The 18,057-nt window shown below is 48.0% G+C and overlaps 1 protein-coding gene across 3 annotated transcripts in view; it reads left to right on the top strand.

Moving 5' to 3' along the window:
* The window catches only part of SLC4A4 (solute carrier family 4 member 4), a 133,326-nt gene that overhangs the window by 37,788 nt on the left and 77,481 nt on the right, over positions 1 to 18,057 (top strand). For all 3 annotated transcript variants that reach the window (XM_039384337.1, XM_039384335.1, XM_039384336.1), the window contains exons 2-3: positions 3,615 to 3,688; positions 15,154 to 15,333. In XM_039384337.1, the coding sequence (XP_039240271.1) occupies positions 3,615 to 3,688; positions 15,154 to 15,333 (254 nt within the window). The remainder of the gene's footprint in view (positions 1 to 3,614; positions 3,689 to 15,153; positions 15,334 to 18,057) is intronic.

Below are 18,057 nucleotides of genomic sequence, written 5' to 3'. Positions count from 1 at the left end.
CACTCCATCTCCCGGGGGAGCTGGGGCTGGCCTCGAGTAGCACCGGGAACAGGAACTCCGAGGTTACTTGCTACTTGGAAAATGCCTTGCAAGTGTTTGGTGCTGCAGCGCAGAGACCTGCGGAAAGACTTCCTGATGTGAGGAGCAAAACAAATGCTGGCAGATGAATGCAGCCATTAGGAAGTCCAGGATCCCTGTTAGTACTAAGCTGGTCTTGTTCTTTCCGAGCAGTCTGGCGGAATATTTCTGTGAGCTGTATCTGCTGGTGCTCTGCAGATCCGAGTTGCTGCTGTGCCGGGTAGGCTGTGTGTGACTCTCGTTCAAACCCTATTGACACATAACATCATGTCTAAAAATATTTGGCACCGATCTAATCGTTGGCTCGGAGAGGCCAGTTACTCAAGCAGCTCGTGTTTTTTCACTGGAGTGTATTCTGTCAGATCTAGACCCTGAAAATAGAAACCCAGTATTTTTTTGATTATTTTTTTTTTAGATTTGTTTGCAAAATGTTCAGTAGCAGTCACGAGGATGTGAATCTAGATGAGAAGTGCCTGAATGTCCCTTTACTTACGACAAAGAGCTGGTAAACCAGACTTAGCTGAAGGCATATCTCCTCTCAGAGACCCTAAAATTACTTCCACCCTTTTTTCTCTCCATATATCCTTTCATGGGATGGTGACAATATCTGGTCTTGCTGAGGTGCTTCACTGACAGGACTCTGCCAGTTTTCCCCTAGAGACCCAACTGAAGATTTTCTTGTTGTTTCATGTGATTTTTTATTTTTTTTTGGTAAAGTTTCTGCAACTCCCATTTCATGGTATTTGAAGAATTCCAGGGGGCTGAGGCAGTTTCCCCGTGCAAATTGGTAAAGGATGTTTTCTTGCTAGATTTTGGCCCGCAGAAATGCTGTGTTAATTTGAGAAGGGCAGAAAAGACCAAGTCAAGGAGGGTGACACTCGGAGTCTAATCACCAAACTCCTGCGGATTAGAGCCGGGGCGCCGTGCCAAGGCAACACAAGCTCTATTCCTGGCCCTCTAAAACCCCCCAGCTCCTTCAGATCCGTGTTTCAGGGAAAGCACCAGCCTTGCAGTGTGTCCTAAGCAGTTTTCCAACCCTCTGGGGCTAGAAAGCGTGGCTGTTAAATGCGATAAACCCATTCCAGGTGCCGTTCCTGGGAGCAAGGGGGCCATTCCCGCTGCTGTGGGTGCTCGGTGCCCGGCAGGGTGACCCTGGGAGGATGCTCTGCTGTTGTGGGCAGACATTTCAGCAAGGGGATGGCACCTGTGAACTCTCAGCACCGTACCCCTCGCAGGCAGTGGAAATTGCTCCCTTCCTTTCCCTTTTTCCCCTCTACCAGACTGTAGATTCTCAGTTGCCCCATGCCTGGGCCGATGCTGCCTATGACAGAGGAACTGGCCTTGGGACACAGTGTTTGGGAGGGCTGTGGGATACACAGGTGCATTATACATGTATGTCCCCTGCATATGTGTCCATGCTCGGGGAAGAGAGGTGAATCCCGGGGTAAGAACAGACTTAACTTGGGAATAAAGCGCCTGCGGTTTGTGTTGTGTCTGGAAATCCAGTCCCATCTGTTCCAGATGTTTCCAGTTGTGTTTATAGCAAGCTGCTACTGTGCTGCTTTGTGGGAAAAAATGATAAAATAAAAAGAAAAATATTGGGTTGTGCCTTCACAACCGTTGCAAACAGGCAAGGGCATCCATGGAATATGTTCCCTTTTGTTGCCTCAGAAAAGATGCATAAATAGTCTTGAATAATTGAGTGAAGAGCTGGAGCTTTCAGGGGAGGCTGGTGTGTGCCTGAGTGCTGGCTTGGCGTGCTGTGCTGGCAGGGAGCACGTCCCACCCCTCCGTGCCCAGCAGCAGCTGCTTGGGGAATGGCACCTTTCCTAGCTCAGGGAAATTTCTGCTGGAAATCCTCTGGCTTCTGGGATTCGGGCAGGAGCAGCCTGTGCGAAGGGGAGCTGGGTGTGGACTGGACTTAAACCTGGGGGCTGGTGCTCACATATGGTTTTGGGTACGGTGCTTTATTGCCATCCAATAATCCAAATGAAAAATGTGTATTTCCATAGGCTTTGGTAGTGGGTTTGAATCTGACCCATTTTTCTTCACTGTTTTTTTATCTGTGACAGATTTGAGACTTGTTTTTGGGAGTTCAGCTGCAGACTGAGAGCCAAGGATGAGACCAGTGGTGGGTTAGTAAAGGCATTTTGGGTGGAGGAAAACTTGGCAGAGGTGGCTCAGAGCTACTGCTCAGAAAATGGGACTCTGTTTCTTTTGTGATTGAGTTTTATTTTTTATCTTTTATTTTTTACTTTCTATTCAAGTAGGTGTTGGCATGCAAGTTAGACACCCTAAGGCATTCTGCCTTCTTGGTATTCATCTGTTCAAGTTTTACACTCGTGAATTTGAATATTCTCTTAAAACAATTGTAAAATTAAATGTTTGCTACTACTGCTTTTGGAGGATCTTGCATGGAAGCAATATGGATGAGAAGAAGTTTTGAAGGCCTTGTCTCTTTCTGGATTGAGTTTGTCTCTATTCTACCAAGGGAATATAAGGAAAAGGTGTTTTGTGCCTGTTTTTTGGTAGGAAAACAGGTTACCATCCCAGTTGTATTTGCATAGAAAGCTCCCCCAGCGACTGCCCAGCAGTGAGCAGCAAATGTGTGCTTAGCCTCTAAGGAGATTATTTAACACAGCTCCAATTTGTTTTTTTATTATTATTTTATTATTTTTGTGTTTGCTTGTCAAGAGTGGATTTGCAGACGTACCCTTGGAGAGTGGGCAGGGTCTGATTTTGTGGGGGAAGCAGCAGCAGGAGCTCTGGGCAGCGCTGCAGGAGCACAGCAATGGCCGAGGCGTGGAATTAGGAGTCTCTCTTGTCCACAGAAACGGATCAGAGGTGGAGGGAAAAGGGGAGGGGAAGGAAGGGCAACTACTAAAACCCTTCCCCAAATGGATGAATGAATGGGTGACACACATAAATGACTGCTGTGATGGTCTGACTTACTGTAGCTCGGTCTCAGGATAATCCTCATATGTCAGATTTCTGTAAGGCCAGCATGTGACACAAAGCTGGGCTCCCAGCAGACAAGTGTGCTGTGCTGGTATTAAGGGGCTGGCCGGAGCCAGGCTGTGCAGTGGAACGTGTGTCCGTGTCCGTGGTGCCCGCTCGCCTCCGGACGCGGCCCAGCCGCTGCCGCCTGCCAGGAGAGCTTGACAGGGAAGCTGGAATTCCACAAACTCTTGGCTATTGCATAGACAACCCCCAACCTGCCTGGTTGGGGGAAAAAAAAGCCCCAACACAAGAAACAGGAAAACCCCCAAAGACTTGTAGCTGGGATTACCTTGCTCACACCTGTCACCGCTGATGTCCTCTCAAGGTCAGAATTCGAGCTACGTGAGGCCAGCTTAGAGCAAACGCCATGTGAAAGGAGCTCTATGAAGAAACAGCAGGCACTGGAAGGAGGACAGGAGTGCCCACAGGAACATGAACAACAGCTTGCAAGTTAACCTGCCCAGGACCTGGGCTGGTTCGAACAGCTCCCTCCAGGAGAAGTCTGAGCATTCCTTTTTTCTTTTCTATTACTATAGGATGGAGGACGAGGCAGTACTGGATAGAGGGGCTTCCTTCCTTAAACATGTATGTGATGAAGAAGAAGTGGAAGGTAAGAGACTCGGACTGCTGGGGAGGAAGGGTGCCTTTGCTGTGGTGTTTGTATGTAGGATGGGCAGGGAATCCTACACGCACATAAAACTGAGTGAAACACGAGTAAACTTGGTCGGGGCAGAACTGGCTTTCTAAAGAAATCCTCTCTTTCGGTTCAGGAGCGAACATTGTCGCATGTGCCACTGCCGCTGCCCCCAAAGTCCTGTTCGCTGTGTCTTGTACAGGGGCTGTGAGACACCTGAGCTGTTTGCTTTGCTTTCCTCTGGGAATAGAGTTTTGGCAACCCTTGCCTATCACTGCTGCCCTGGGGAGTGCAGGAGTACAGAGGCAGGTGGAGAAGCCAAGTGGAAAAAGCAGCAGAATTTGTACTGAGTGTTGGGGTGGACATTTGCCTGGGTTATCCTCTGAGCTCGAGAGGCATAAAGAAAAGGGTTTTCCCTTGAGGGAGAACTTTTTAACAGAGCAAACAATTTCCTCTGTTTTTTAGGGAAAGAGTAGACTCCTTTGGAAGTGTGGGTTTTTTCTCTCTGAAAATGTTGTGAAATCTCAAAGGTGAAAGGAATGTAAAGGAGTTTACTTTGAGGTTGTTCCTGGAAAATTCTGAAGCTGATAGGAGTGAATTATTTGCAGCAAATTCTCTTTTTCTCATTTTCTGAGGATCAGTTGACCATGGGCTTGATAAACTAGGGAGAAGGAAGGGAGCATGATAGGGTAGGACTCTACTGGAAAGGAAAGGATGTCACCTCGCAGCACTATCCTTCTCCTCCTGACTTGAAGATATAATTTATTCTAATTCCTTTATTTGCAAACAAATGCCTATGGGTTTTAGGTTGAAAATGCTTTGAAAGGTGTAGGGTTACAGGCATGTCATTGTCACTGGTAATGGGCAGGAGAGGATCCAACAGTAGGAGAGAAAATAATCTCCAAGAAGAGGAGTTAGAACACTTCCAGCAAACCAAGCAAGTCCTTTCCACGAAAAACCTGTTTTCTTGCTCTCTGGGATGAAGTAATCTGTGCTGAGTTGCTATAAATCATCATGTTGTATTTAATGAGGCCATTTGCTGTCTGCAGGGTCGGGTTTGTATTAGCCTTTTGCTGCTGGAATAATTGGCACTTTGGCACAGCAAAACCACTTGAGAGGGGAGAGAGGGAGAATATTTCTCATGTTTTATTGTCTTAAATGTTGCCACATGCTGTTGTGGTGTGTGTTGCCCATGTGTGACACTCCAGGAATATAACAGAAGTGGTTATTGGTGACGAGGAGTGTAGGAGGGTCCTTTTGACTGTCTGCAGGGGCTGTGAAAAACTTGTGGTTAATGCAGCAGTGGTGTGTTTATATCCCATGTTTCCAATGTGCATATCCTCGTTTGGTTTAGTTGGGCTAAGAGACCAGTTGCATCTCTTAGCTGGGGGAAGGAGGAGAGGAGGTAAAACAAGTATGTCTAATTGCACACGACAGGCCTCTGGAGCTGGAGCTGCTCGGCTGAGCCTGTGGAGAGCCTCGGAGCTGTGTAGCCAGCTAATTCCCTGGAATGAATTGTAGACTCATAGCGCTCTGACTTGGAAGGGACCTTAAAGATCATCTGATTCCCATCCCCTGCCATGGGCAGGGACACCTTCCACTAGCCCAGGTTGCTCCAAGCCCCGTCTAACCTGGCCTGGAGCGCTTCCGGGGATGGGGCAGCCACAGCTTCTCTGGGCAACCTGTGCCAGGGCCTCCCCACCCTCACAGGGAAGAATTTCTTCCTAATATCTAATCTAACCCTGCCCTCGATCAGTTTAAGATGCAGTGGAAGGGCTAACACGTCAGAGTACAGACCTTTGGCTGACACTTGGTGCAGATGCTTTTAAGTCCCTGCTAGATTCCTGCACTGCCAGGGGAGTGTTTTCAAGGAGGAGAGCATCTGTCTGGAGGCCTGGAGCCGTTAGCTCCAAAGTGCCCTTCATTACTGCCCCACTTTCATGCTGTGGTTTCAACCTGCTGTTCTAAAAGGCTTTCAGGGGCTACATCCTCTGTAGAAGGAGATAACAGCGAGGGGAATTGTTACCTCCAGGTGTGTGTTATTTTTCTGATAGTTTATACTTTTAGCCTACTTTCATGAGGAAGCAACGTACATATCCTGAAGTTGTTTGCCTCTCTTACCTCTTCTTTCCATTCTTCTCCCAAGTATTTTTTTACTATCAGTATTGATTGAATTTCTTAGGAAGGCTCTTCATTCATTTAATTTCACTGAATTTGAGTGGAGAGACTGTTTTCTTTACCCTCTGTGAGGGAAAGGGGAGTTGTAACCTTTATGAGAAGAGAGCTGATGGTGTAGTGATAGAGCAGTCGAACTTGGGGATTCCCTGGCTGCAGGAGTTTGCAGGAGAGAACAGGGAAAACCCTTCAGCAAAGCATTATAACGTGCCTCGAAACCAGGCTGCCTTTGCTGCTTGTGAGTCGGTTTGATTCCAGACAGGTGAACGCAGAATTTTGGAGTTGTCACCTGGAGCATCCCTCTTTGGCGTGTTCTTGGGGAGAAGGGAGGAATGTGCCTTGCTTGGTCAGTGATGCCCTCGGGTTGTGCCTGTGGGAGGGAGATAGAAACTCTGAAAGACCACGTCACCCACTGATTTGATTATGTAACACTGCGGGGGAGAGGGAAGGACTTGGCTTTTTTAGGAGGGGGGGAAACGTGTGTTTCTGGTCAGGAGGCTCTTGAGACCTTTTCAGCGTGGCACAGTTGCCAAGTAAACGTAACGTTAACAGAAACTGTCCACACCTGACAGAAGTGCGGCCCTGGCACTGCTCCCGGGGGGGTTTACTGCCTCTCTCAGGTGGCACCTCAGCCTGGTCCTACGCTGGAATGTGTCGCTGTGGTATCGGCTGTTGACATTTGAAAATGGCCCCCCTACAGCCACTCCCTGCTGCCTGTCTCGGCGGGAGGGCTCCCTGAAGGTTCCGTACACCTTAGTTAGGAGGAGCTGCTTTGCTGGAGGTGCCCAGAAACATGACCTGGCGAGACGAGGGGTCTGCCCAGGTCTGGGGCAGAGTGTGGAAGGAAAGCAAGCATTTCCTGGGGGAAATGAGGAAGAGGCACTGCCCTGAGCCGTGCGAGAGAACCCTTCCCATTCATTTAGAGCACTGCGCGTTCCTTTCCTTGAAGGTAACGCAGTGCTGCTGTAATGCCACTGCGAGGAGTGCTGGTATGTGTGACATAAACAGATTACTTAATAACTGATTCTGCAAGAGGGGAAAAGTAAAGCTCCACCTTATCCTCTGAGATAAGGTATTCTTGGCTCTCCAAGCGTAACTTCCCCCGGGCTCGCTGCCGCCCTGACTCCGTGGTGGGGTGGGGGATGCTGGGTTTCAAGTCTGACAACTCCACTGCTGCAAAGCCCGAGGAGCACTCCAGCTCCACGTGTAGGAAACAGGGACCAGCACACCTGTCCCACCCTCCAAATGATGGGCAAAGTAAAGGTTTTGATAGCATCTCTAAGATACCACTGCTATAAGAGTGAATTCAGGAAAGTATGCTGCTAGTGGAAACTTTCCCTGGATCCTATTATCATTGTGGGATTTACTGTTGTGCTGCTAGCTCTGCAGCGAGGCTAAACCATGGATTTTGTAACAACATTCCATAACTACTTGTTCCATTTTAGCACTTTCCTCCTCCTTGCTTTCTATTCTTGACCAGGTTGTGTCATTGCGCTTTGCTGGTAGAAAGCTGTGTGATGCCATAAGCCCAAGATTAGTCCTGGATGGTTGGATCAATGAGGAGAGAGGTTAAAAGGGCAAAAATATCTGTGAACATCTTTACCTTTATTAGCAGCGTGCAGACAGTAGGATAAATGAGCTGTATTTACCCACTTACTTGATTTCTTTTTCTCCTCTCACCCTCAGTCTTTGATCCGTGACTGCAGGCAGACCTCCTCCATTTTCAGAAATAACCACATGATCTGTTTCATATCAGAGTTTTTAATTGCTTCCAAAATAGATGTGATTAAAAAATTAATCAGGTAAAATCTGATCACAGAGTGTACTTCATTAGTATTCTTTGGTACCTTTAATTTATGTGTGGAGACAAACGAGGCTCTATTTTGCTTTGGTAAGGCTGAGTCAGGCTTTGCTCCTGCAAAAGCCAAATGAGGAGGACTCAGGCACTGCCTTTTTGCTCTCTTTCCATACAGCAGCTGGCACAACTTCCCTGTGAGGGTGGTGAGGCCCTGGCACAGGCTGCCCAGAGAAGCTGTGTCTGCCCAATCCCTGGCAGTGTCCAGGGCCTGGTTGGATGGGGCTTGGAGCAACCTGGTCTAGTGGAAGGTGTCCCTGCCCATGGCAGGGGATTGGAATGAGGTGATCTTGAAGGTCCCTTCCAACCCAAACCAATCTGGAATTCTATGAACTCGGGAATGGCAGGCTCAGGTTGGGACCTAATGCTGCTCCACACAGCTAGTGAAAACAAGATGGGTGGTTTGGATCTTCCCAGCTTTGAAGCATCGGGATGAAAGATTTCAGATTTTCAGATTTTTTTTCTCTCCAGCTTTAATTCTCCATGGCACTTTGCAGGAGGCTGCTTATTCTTGGCAGTGTCCAGCAGGTCATTGCATGGGATACTGTTCTGGGCACTGCCCTTGTTTGTCCTCTGCTGCCAGGAATCAGCCTTAGCTCTGGGGTTGCCGGGGTGGGCTGAGGAGGTGTTGATTCCTGCCTGCTCTGTGCTGGGTGAGAAAAGCTACAATCTGAGTTCAGAGGGTGATAAATGGACTTTATACAAGGCAGTGATAAGTTGGCTGTGCAGGCAGGAGAAATGGAGAGGAGCAGCTGCGTCAATAGCTGGCGTGGTGGGTCCGCGGTGAGGGAGAGGTGGTGCTTTCTTTTCAGTGATGATAAGTTTTGTGCCAACACATGCTCAGTGCGAGGTGAAGGAAGGTGTTTCCATACCATTCTGACAGTGACTGGCTTTTTTCCAGCTCCTATCGGTTTAGAATCACAGAATCATTTAACTTGGAAAAGACCAACCATTTAGGAATGGTCGTCAGCTCTCTGACCTGGCAGTGAGACTGATTTTGGTGAGGGTCTCACTTGGTGCCTTTCAGCCTTGTATGGGAGCAACTCTCTCACTCAGGATTCAAGTCTAGGCTTGTTTGACTGCCTGCTCCCACCTTCCTCTGCCCAGCAGCGCTTTTTTAAGGTACAGTAACTCTGGATGTAACAGTTCACATGGAGATTGAAAAGCTGATACAGCCTTTGCTCAGTCATCAGTTGTGAGCCCCAGATGTGCCAATGACCCTTCCTGGATTTTTCTGGGACATTTAAGATGAAAAGGTAACCCAAAATGTGTTGGGGAGATCCAGTCATGTTGCCTGAGCTGGGGCTGGGTAACACAGGAATGTCCTTCCTTCTCTTAGCAGAACTGCTGGAGCTGAGCTTAACCTGGAAACTGGTGCTAGGGCTGTAGTTTGTAGGCTGGTTCAGGCATCATCCCAGCCTTCCTGGGGTTTCGTCCCTTCCTTTCCTTCGGGTGATGTTCCTAGTCTGGTTGCACAACACTGGGCAAACTTCAATAGAGGCTGAGAGGGGACAAAGGGAACTCGAGGCACTTCCTGAAGGAAGCGTTTGCTGCTGGAGAGATGTTGAGAGCCTTTGTGTTTGCATTCCTTCTTGGTGCCCTGCTGGCACCAGCTTGGCCTTCCGGGAAGCCCAGCTCCGGCCGCCTTCCATGAAACACGTGTTTAATTATGACTGCAGCCTTGGAATCAAGGTTTGTTTGCAGGGGGCTGGTTTGGGGTTTTTCCCAGAGAATGGAGGCAGTGCTTAGATGCCTTAGTCATCATTCCACAGCTCGCTCTTCTCTTCAAGGGGGGTCTAAAATCCTACCTGCATCTGTGAACCTGATAGTGCCAAGTACAGCTTGGTACTCGTTTACTCAGCCTTGGTCATTAACGAGATGGAAATACAGAAAATGAGGCCAAGATTTTCAGCCAAAATTGGTTATTTTGGGTGGTCATTTGGAGTGTTTCGGAAGGGGACAGCATTTTAAAGGGTGCCAGAAAATCCAAAGGTACTGTGCTTCCAAAGAGCTAAATCCAACAGTCCAGCACAGCTCCTCTCCTCTGCCCTGTTCCCCAAAGCCTTGTGTTTTTAAAGTCTTCTTTGTCTTTCCATGGAAGCCAAGTAGTCCAGGCCAGATTAGATCAGATCACAGCAGGACAGGTTCGGTGGCTTTTGTAACCTCTCACAGCTCCAAAGAAGAGAAAGAAAAGCAGCTTACGGGGTTGTGGGTAAGAGTCTCGCAAGGGCTTACGTAAAGCTCAGGGAGAATACCCCCACCACATGTTCATTGTTCTGGCTGAACAATGTCCACTCCTTATTTCACTGCCACCCTCATGACAGATGTTGCTCCTTCTACACAAGCAGAGTTTATAGGATCTTCAGGAAGTCAGTTGAAGACCTCATTTCATTTTGTTTTCATGTTCTTTTCCTGCTTAGATACCCTTGACTTTGCTTTATGTGAGCTCTGTCTTTTAGAGCCATCCTGTTGCTCAGGGCTAACTCCCCTTTTACACATGCTTCACTGGCCTCTGGATCTTGTTAGGAATCCAACAGATCCAGTCTGGGTCATCCATCCGCTGTTTGGAACAGAGGAATGCAAGCTTTAGGCAGATGGCTGGGAAGACTTCCCCTCTGCCTAACCATAGTGGTGTTAGGTGGGAACCTTTTGGAGGTCACTTTACATGAAGATGAACCTGACCTTTTGAAGATGTTGAAGTTCTAGAAGTCTGATGTTAACAAAAGAAGAAAAAAACCCCAGTCTCCAGTTCCCATGCTGTCTTCCCCTGCACAGCTCATTGCTTGCCCCTTAGATTTCAGTCAAGGACTGCATGTTAGGATGTGAAGTGCAGTAATGCAAATATATAAAATGATCTTTGGACGAGTTCCCTCTTTGATTAACTGCATCTTCATTGCTGATGCTGGGTCCTCTCTTGAATCTTAGCCATGAATGTGGGGTTCTTTTGTCAGAGCTGGCAGACTTGAAAAGAATCCCTGTTGTTCTAATCTTGTCCCTTCTTCTCTCATTTGTCCATGGCACAGTAGCTCAGGGTGGTCTCTCCTGAAGCCTCTTTTATATTTTGTCCTTTCCTGCCTTTCTCTCGGGGCAGGCTCCTCTCCTGATGGCATTTATCAGGCTGTGAGGCCCCTACTCAGCCTTATGGTGATTGTTTCTGTTGCCTGATGGATTAACACTGACCCTTTTCCTTGGCAAACTGCCACACGATGGAAGAATCAGTTCATTGCCTACTACTACTGTTTATAGAAGAAGGGATTTGGATCTGATATATCTCCCACTGGTATGTTCAGATTTCCACAAAGTGATCAGTGAATCCTTCTGCTGTTTTCCCTGATCGATGGGTTTTTACTTGCATGGAAAATTGGTCACCTGAATATCAAGATGTTCTGAAAATCCCATGGGGACTAGTGGGTGAGCCTGGGACTGTGCCAGGGCAGCCCATCTAGAGAACTGGTTATGGCTTGGTTTCCCTTGGAGCTTCAGCATCTGTGTCCGTGTGCATTAATGGGGGGTGATGGTCAGGATGTAGGCCCTGCATCTGCTCCTCTGCTGCCACCAGCACCTGTAATTCCTGTTAAAACCAGGTAGAGCTAAGGGCACCAGGCACGTGACGGCGTGGCCTTTTTGTTCTTATTTCTTGAGCTGATTTGATACTAAGCAGGGCTTAGTTTGGGACTTCCTTAGCGCTACTTTTAGTATCTCCCCTTTAAAATGGATCATCCCTCTGATTTATTTGTCCTTCTGGGCCATCAGCTTTTTATGTCATTAATTTCCTTTGACTCTCACACAAAATGAGAAGCACCTTCTGCCGCCATCCCCCGGTTGGAAAAGCAGCCTGGCTGCGATCCCGGCAGTGTCCTGGCTAGTGCCACGTCTCTGGAGGCTTGGCAACGTGCCAACACCTTGGCCACGAAGCTGTGCCATCTTCTGCTGACGAAGCATGTGGCGAGCTGTGTCCCCTGCCCCTCTCGTGCGACTCCTCCTGAGCAAAGCCCTTGGTGCAGGTGGCCCAAAGCATCTGTCCCAGAGAGCCTGGGGACAAGGGGGTGCCCACTGTGGGAGGGGCTGCAAGTGGCCAGAGCTGGTGGAGAAGGTTTTTGGCTCTGTGGACCTGTCATCTGTAACCACGTGAGCCTGTCGCAGGGCTCACCGGGTTTAATGCGACTCTCCCTGTTCTGTGGAAAGGAGACTTGAAAGGAGGAACAAGGCCTGGGTGGAAACTGCTGATGCTCAGCTCATTTTCAGTCCTTTATGCATTTTTAATATTAGATTTTGGTCTTGTTTCCTTCTGAGGTACCAATGTGAGATTCTCTATGAGCTGGTCTGACCAGGCTCTGAGTCTCAAGAACCCAGTCATGTGGAAGGGATTCCTTCTTAGATGCAGCAGGCAGACTTTATCCTTTGATCCTGTAACTTCTGGCTCCTTTCTCCAAGTGACCAAGTTTTGGTTTTGCTGAGCAAAAGCCATTCCATTGTCACCCTTTTCTTAAAAGAGTTAGTGCTTAAAAATGGAGAGGATGATAAATAAAGTGATCTTTCACAATGGTTTGGGGTTGGAAGGGACCTTAAGGATGCCTATTTCCAACACCCTACCATGGGCAGGGACACCTTTGACTAGACCAGATTGTTCCAAGCCCCATCCAACCTGGCCTTGATGATGAGGACCAGATATTCCTGCAGGCAGGGAAGGGGAGGGAATGCTGCATTTCACAGAACTTCAGTTGGGTGACACATGAGTGAGTTTTCACCAATAGACCTGACTCAGGGAGTTTGCTGTGCCCCAACTCCAAATCTGGGTGCTGAATCATGAACTGCTGCCTTCAGCAGCTCTTGATGAAGCAAAAGATGTGGTTTCAACTGAATTTTTCCAGGAGGACCTCCCTGATGATGACTACTTCTTGCTTGATTAATAATCAGATGCAGTGAGTTTGCTGTGAGCTTGGTGCACAGTAAAGATTCTCCTTGGGCGCAAACTTGAAGGGTTTTAGCAGCAGCTGGTGTAAGTCCGAGGAAGCCCCGGCCCACCATTGTCCCATAGAACAGAGCCGGTGCCACTGGGACCTGCAGGTGGGGTTCGAGTGTTGTGAAATACACCCTGGTCAGCCAGAACAGCTCTAAAAATTAATGAGGTGCACACAGAGGGGAATGGATTCCCTGGGGAGAGCGGGGAGGGCGATGGGAGCAGCCCCTCCGGAGGAACCGTGTTGGGTGTACAAAGCGAAACTGTGGATCTGGATCAGCAGGAGCAGTCCAGCACTCGGCTCCGTGCTTCCCATCGTCCCCAGGCCGTAGGATCCCAGCCCGGTGCCTGTGTGCCACGTTACATTTCTCAGGCACTGCCTTTTGCAGCCAATGGTTCTCATGGGAAAGGCTGGGCTCCCCCGGTGAGTCGGAAATGTCTCAGGAGCCCAGTGCATTGAGAGTATGTGTCAATTGTTTCCTTCCAGGCGCTTTGGGAAGGGAGCCTAGAAGTTTATCTCAGCGTTTGGAACAATATAAACAGATGCCAAGCACTTGAAGTACACAGAGGAGGAAAATGTCTTGCTTGGCCTCCCTGAACAGACTGGGAGGGGGCAGAGGGGGGACACGGAAAGCAACATTAAATAAGTCTCTGCCTTCAGACCAGGGAAAAGCAGCAAAGTAATGCAGATGTTTGCCTGTGTACATACAACTGAGTTTCATGTTACCAAAATCTGTACTGCGCACACGTGGTCCAAAGATTAAAGAGATTGTCCAGTTCTGTTGGCAGCATATTAAAGTATTAAGACTACAGGCTTACTATGATGTGTTTCTATTATCAAGCTGACCACAGAATTCAAGTGATTCAGAGGAGGATGTCGTTTAATACAAATAACCTTTCGCATCAGGCTTCTGGATACAATCTTGGGTGTGAGAATCCCTTGGGAAGGGCTACCAGTGCCCTGTGTATCCGGGGTCACCCCCACCCTCCCGCTCCTGCTTGTGCTCCGACAAGATCTCCCCTCAGCTGTCCCTGTGCACGTTTAGGGGCCATCTGCCACGTTAAAGCTGATGTTTCCAGTTGCTGGAAGAGCTTTCTGGGTTTCCTTTGGCACGCAAGAGCTAAATCGGATCTTCAGGTGTCGATGCGAAGGTCTTGCTGCAGATGCCTCCGTGGCTCTGCCTGTTCCCTCTGTGGTGTGATCCCATTCCTCGGAGATGGCAGTGCCAGCATGCCAGGCTGGAGACAGCACACGCAGGACTGTTCTCCTGTCACTGTTCTGCTGCCTGAGTTTGAACCCCGCTCAGCTCTGCACTTCTGTTTCTTCTATCCCTGGAAGTGTCCAAGGCCAGGTTGGATGGGGCAGGAGTGCAGAAAGCCCTGAAAATAAAACATTTTTATCAAACTCATCAACATAACAATTGGCAAATGTAGCTGCAGTGCTTTGGTTTGAAATGAGAGTCTCAGCGCGAGGGGAAAGGCATCCTTGGGATTTACGTGCAGCATAGGAAATCTGGCACTCACTGCCTTACTAGTTAATTTTTGTTTTGGAAAGTGAGGAGTACTTAGGAATTGACAGGAACTTCTGTGAGTAGTCCTTCCTCCTCTGCTGTGTTATAACAACACCCTAATGGTACTTAGAACATGGTACCTCTATAATGGCACCTGTATAAAGGTACCTAATGGTACTTTGACACTTCTTATACAATAGACTGCACAGTCAAGTGATGTAGATTTTGTTGGCCTAAGCTCTTCAATTAAGCTGAATCAGTTGGCACAAGGTAGTTGTTAAGTCCAGCTGATGTATTTGGCAAATCAAATGGAAAAATTAGTGTAGAATGTGTTTGAAGAGCACTCTAGTCAATATTACAAAATGAGTATGATGGCCTTCTGTTTTACATTTAAACGAGTCACAAGGACAAAAATTACCAGAGAGTCTGCACTGGCTTATGCTCTCAGAAATGAAGGTACAAAAAATACTTTTCCAAATGGAAGCTACAGAGGTCCAAGCTCACGTTGGAAGGCAAGAAAAACAGGACTAATTAATGCTAGGCCAGCATAGAAGGATAGTTCCCTTGCCTATTGGAGTGAAACGGGAATAGAACAAGGAGTAATGGGTTCAAACCGAAAGAGAGGAAATTTAGGTTAGATATATGGAAGAAACTTTTCCCTGTGAGGGTGGTGAGGCCCTGGCACAGGTTGCCCAGAGAAGCTGTGGCTGCCCCATCCCTGGAAGTGTCCAAGGCCAGGTTGGACGGGGCTTGGAGCAACCTGGGATAGTGGGAGGTGTCCCAGCCTATGGCAGGGGGTGGGACTGGATGGGCTTTAAGGTCCCTTCCCACTGAAATCAGTCTGGGATTCTATGAAAGGCAGCGTGAACTGTGCTGGGCAGTGATGCCCAAACTGCCCCGAGCTGGCATTAATTAATACTTGTGTGCTTGTGTTCCCCAGGGCACCACACGATTTACATCGGGGTCCACGTGCCGAAGAGCTACAGGAGGAGGAGGCGTCACAGGAGAAGACCTGGGCACAAAGAAAAGAAAGAAAAGGAAAAAATCTCGGAGAACTACTCGGACAAATCAGACATAGAAAACGCTGATGAGACGAGCAGCAGCATCCTAAAACCACTCAGTAAGTCCTGTTTCAGTTGTCACTCACTACAATGGTCTGTTGTCCAGGGATCTGCTCGTGGAGGAGGAAACTTGATCCATGAAAGCAGTCGTCTCATGTTGCACTGTTGGAGTAGTCTTAGCCAGTTGCTGTGGAATGGTTGCTGTGGCTCGGAAAAGGCACAGGCTGGAGCAGACATTTCATCCCTCTGTATCACCTGAGTTGGCTCCCGAGTGAATGCCAGCCAGGAACAGGCCAACTGTTTAAAAGCAATTTGACTCTGTGTGTAAAAAGATAGCAGGCAAAGGCAAAAACTGAGTAGGTGCCTGGGCAGATCTATTGCAGCTTCTGCCCTGGCTCTGGGGCATGCACCCGCTCTGGAATTCCAGCACCTCTTGCTTTTGGCTTCGTGTGTCACTGACTTGTGGTGCTAATAACTTTTTTCCAACAGTAACTAACCAGTTTAAAGTTGTGCAGACAAAAAGAAGAATGAAATGTAGCATTGCTGTATGTTTGAGTCTCTGTAGGGGTTGAATATCTGAATTTTGATAGGCAGGTGAGGACTGGTTTGCATGCCCTGTTAGTCTTTTCAGAGAGCAGCACCTGAAAAGGAAGGCAAGTCCTAGAATCTGTTTGCTCTTCCTAGCTCTAGTTCCCTGGTTGTCCTGAGAAAGTTCTCTTGTCAGCACTCAGAAACCAGGAGTTGGTTTTACACCAAAAGACATAATGACCTGGCTTCAAGAATTCATATATTTTAAGTTTAATTTTTATATTTACGTCTCTGTTGTTCTTTGGCGTGCAGGTGACCCAGCCTGTAGCAATTCCTATTTGGTTTCTGAGTGTATCATACCCTAGGGGATTTGCTTCCACAGGCTAATTGTGCCCATGGTGGAAAGCCCATTTTTCCATCAGGTTTTCATGTTCTGCCATTCATTTCATCCATCACTGTTTCTGTGTCATTTGAGGAAGAGTTAATGGTGTTTTTTGTCTCTGTTGTTTCTATGCCTTAGTGTGTTCTCATCTACACTTATATCTGCATGTAAAAATGTGCAGTCTTTCCAGCTCTCTCCATCTGGGAATTTTCCTATCGTCTTTTCCCCTCTGACCTCTTTGCAGTTCACATTTTTGGAATGTGATCACATAAATAGCACTCAATATTCCAGGTGTCCCACGTAACAGCGTTCATATCCCATCACTGGGACCTTTCCTCTGTTGTTCCCCATCTCACGTATCCGGATACTTTTCCAGGTCCTTGCAGGGACCTGCTGTTTCTTGCTGGTGGCCAGATCTTTTTACAAGCTGGCTCAGTTAGTTCAGAGCTCTGTAAAGGAGAGAGGTAGTTCGGATTACTGTGTTGAATTACAGCTTGCCTCATATCCCCAGGTTTTTTTCTCTTCTGAATCTCTTTTCTTCAGAGCTAACATGAACTGTGTGTTTCCTACCCTTTTTTTTCACTTGCTCAGAAGCCTTTCTTCTCTATCCTCCTGCTGTATCACACAAGAGAGTCCAAGGGAAGCCCAGTTCTCTCCAGTGAGCACCTACCAGGTGTCCAGTACTGGCAATCCTGGCAAGAAATCTCAGTTAGAACCCCGGGTTTTTAATCTTCATCCCATAACAGGCGTTGATTGAGGGGTAGGTGGCTCAAATTGAATTTCCAGAGGGAAATTAGAAACAAAGAGCTGGGAAATACTGAGCAGCAACTTTGAGTTGGGAGAAAGGTGGAGTGAACTGTATTTCATATATCTGAGGCAGCTGTCAGTAGAGAGCATGGGGTATCAGAAGCTGAAATATGTGTAAGAGCTGTGTAGTTCAGCAGAGCAGGAATGAAGGCGCTGTTGATGCAGTTGTTGGTGCTTGGATTTCATATTCTGTCCCTAAGGACCATGATATCCTACCTGATTTGTCAGGTTCTTTGGTGAAAACTGCACCAAATCTGGATCTGACTCACCAGGTCAAGCTGCTCATCCCACAACAACCGAACTCGATGGGACATGTCTGTGGATACTGGGAAGAGAATAAACAGGTCCAGAAATGCAAACCTTCCCTAAAAAAGTTTTGTCCTGGTTCCAGACTGGTCACGCTGCACTTCTCTGTTTGGGAGTTGGTGCAGCGTGGAAACGTCGATCATTTTTTTTTTTTTAATCTGTGGCCAGTTCAGTCAAACAAGCCAAACTTCAGTAGTTTATAGACAACCTTCAGCTCTCCCATCTGGAGATCGAACGTGTACAGATCTGTTTTATCCTAAGGAAATTATTGCTTGGGAAGGATGCCTCCTTCACAAATCCAGACAGGGGTGCTGTGATAGACCGAGGAGGAGGTGGGAAGGCAATGTTCCCTCCTCAGAACCCTTTCAGGACATTCCAGGCCTGCAGGGGCTGTCTCTGCGCTCACAGAACTTCGGCGTTCACACCCTGGTTCTCAGGCAGGACTGCTGACGCTGCAGACGATGACAGATCCCTCTTCCAGGTGAAACATCTCAGCACCTCCTTTAACCAGCCTGACCCTGGTTTCCACTTAGGGCCAGCAAGGAGGAAGCACCTTTTAGCAGTGGTTGTCCTGCCTGGCGCTGCCTCATGGGGTTGGCCAGTGCTTACCTCAGCACGAAGAGGATGGTGTAGGTTGCTGCTGCTTGCAAGGGATGAGACAAGGGAGGAACAAGGAAGGCAGACAGAAGTTTCTTCGAGTCCATTTCTCTCTTCCTCATTCTTTACTGCAGACGTGCAGAGATTTTCCCATGAGGAAGTG

This window comes from Pipra filicauda, unplaced genomic scaffold, assembly GCF_003945595.2.
Source record: "Pipra filicauda isolate LSUMZ 115617 unplaced genomic scaffold, ASM394559v2 scaffold347_size1265977_pilon, whole genome shotgun sequence".
NCBI lineage: Eukaryota > Metazoa > Chordata > Aves > Passeriformes > Pipridae > Pipra > Pipra filicauda.
The sequence above is the reverse complement of the archived record's forward strand: the minus strand, read 5'-3'. Positions and strand labels throughout refer to the sequence as shown.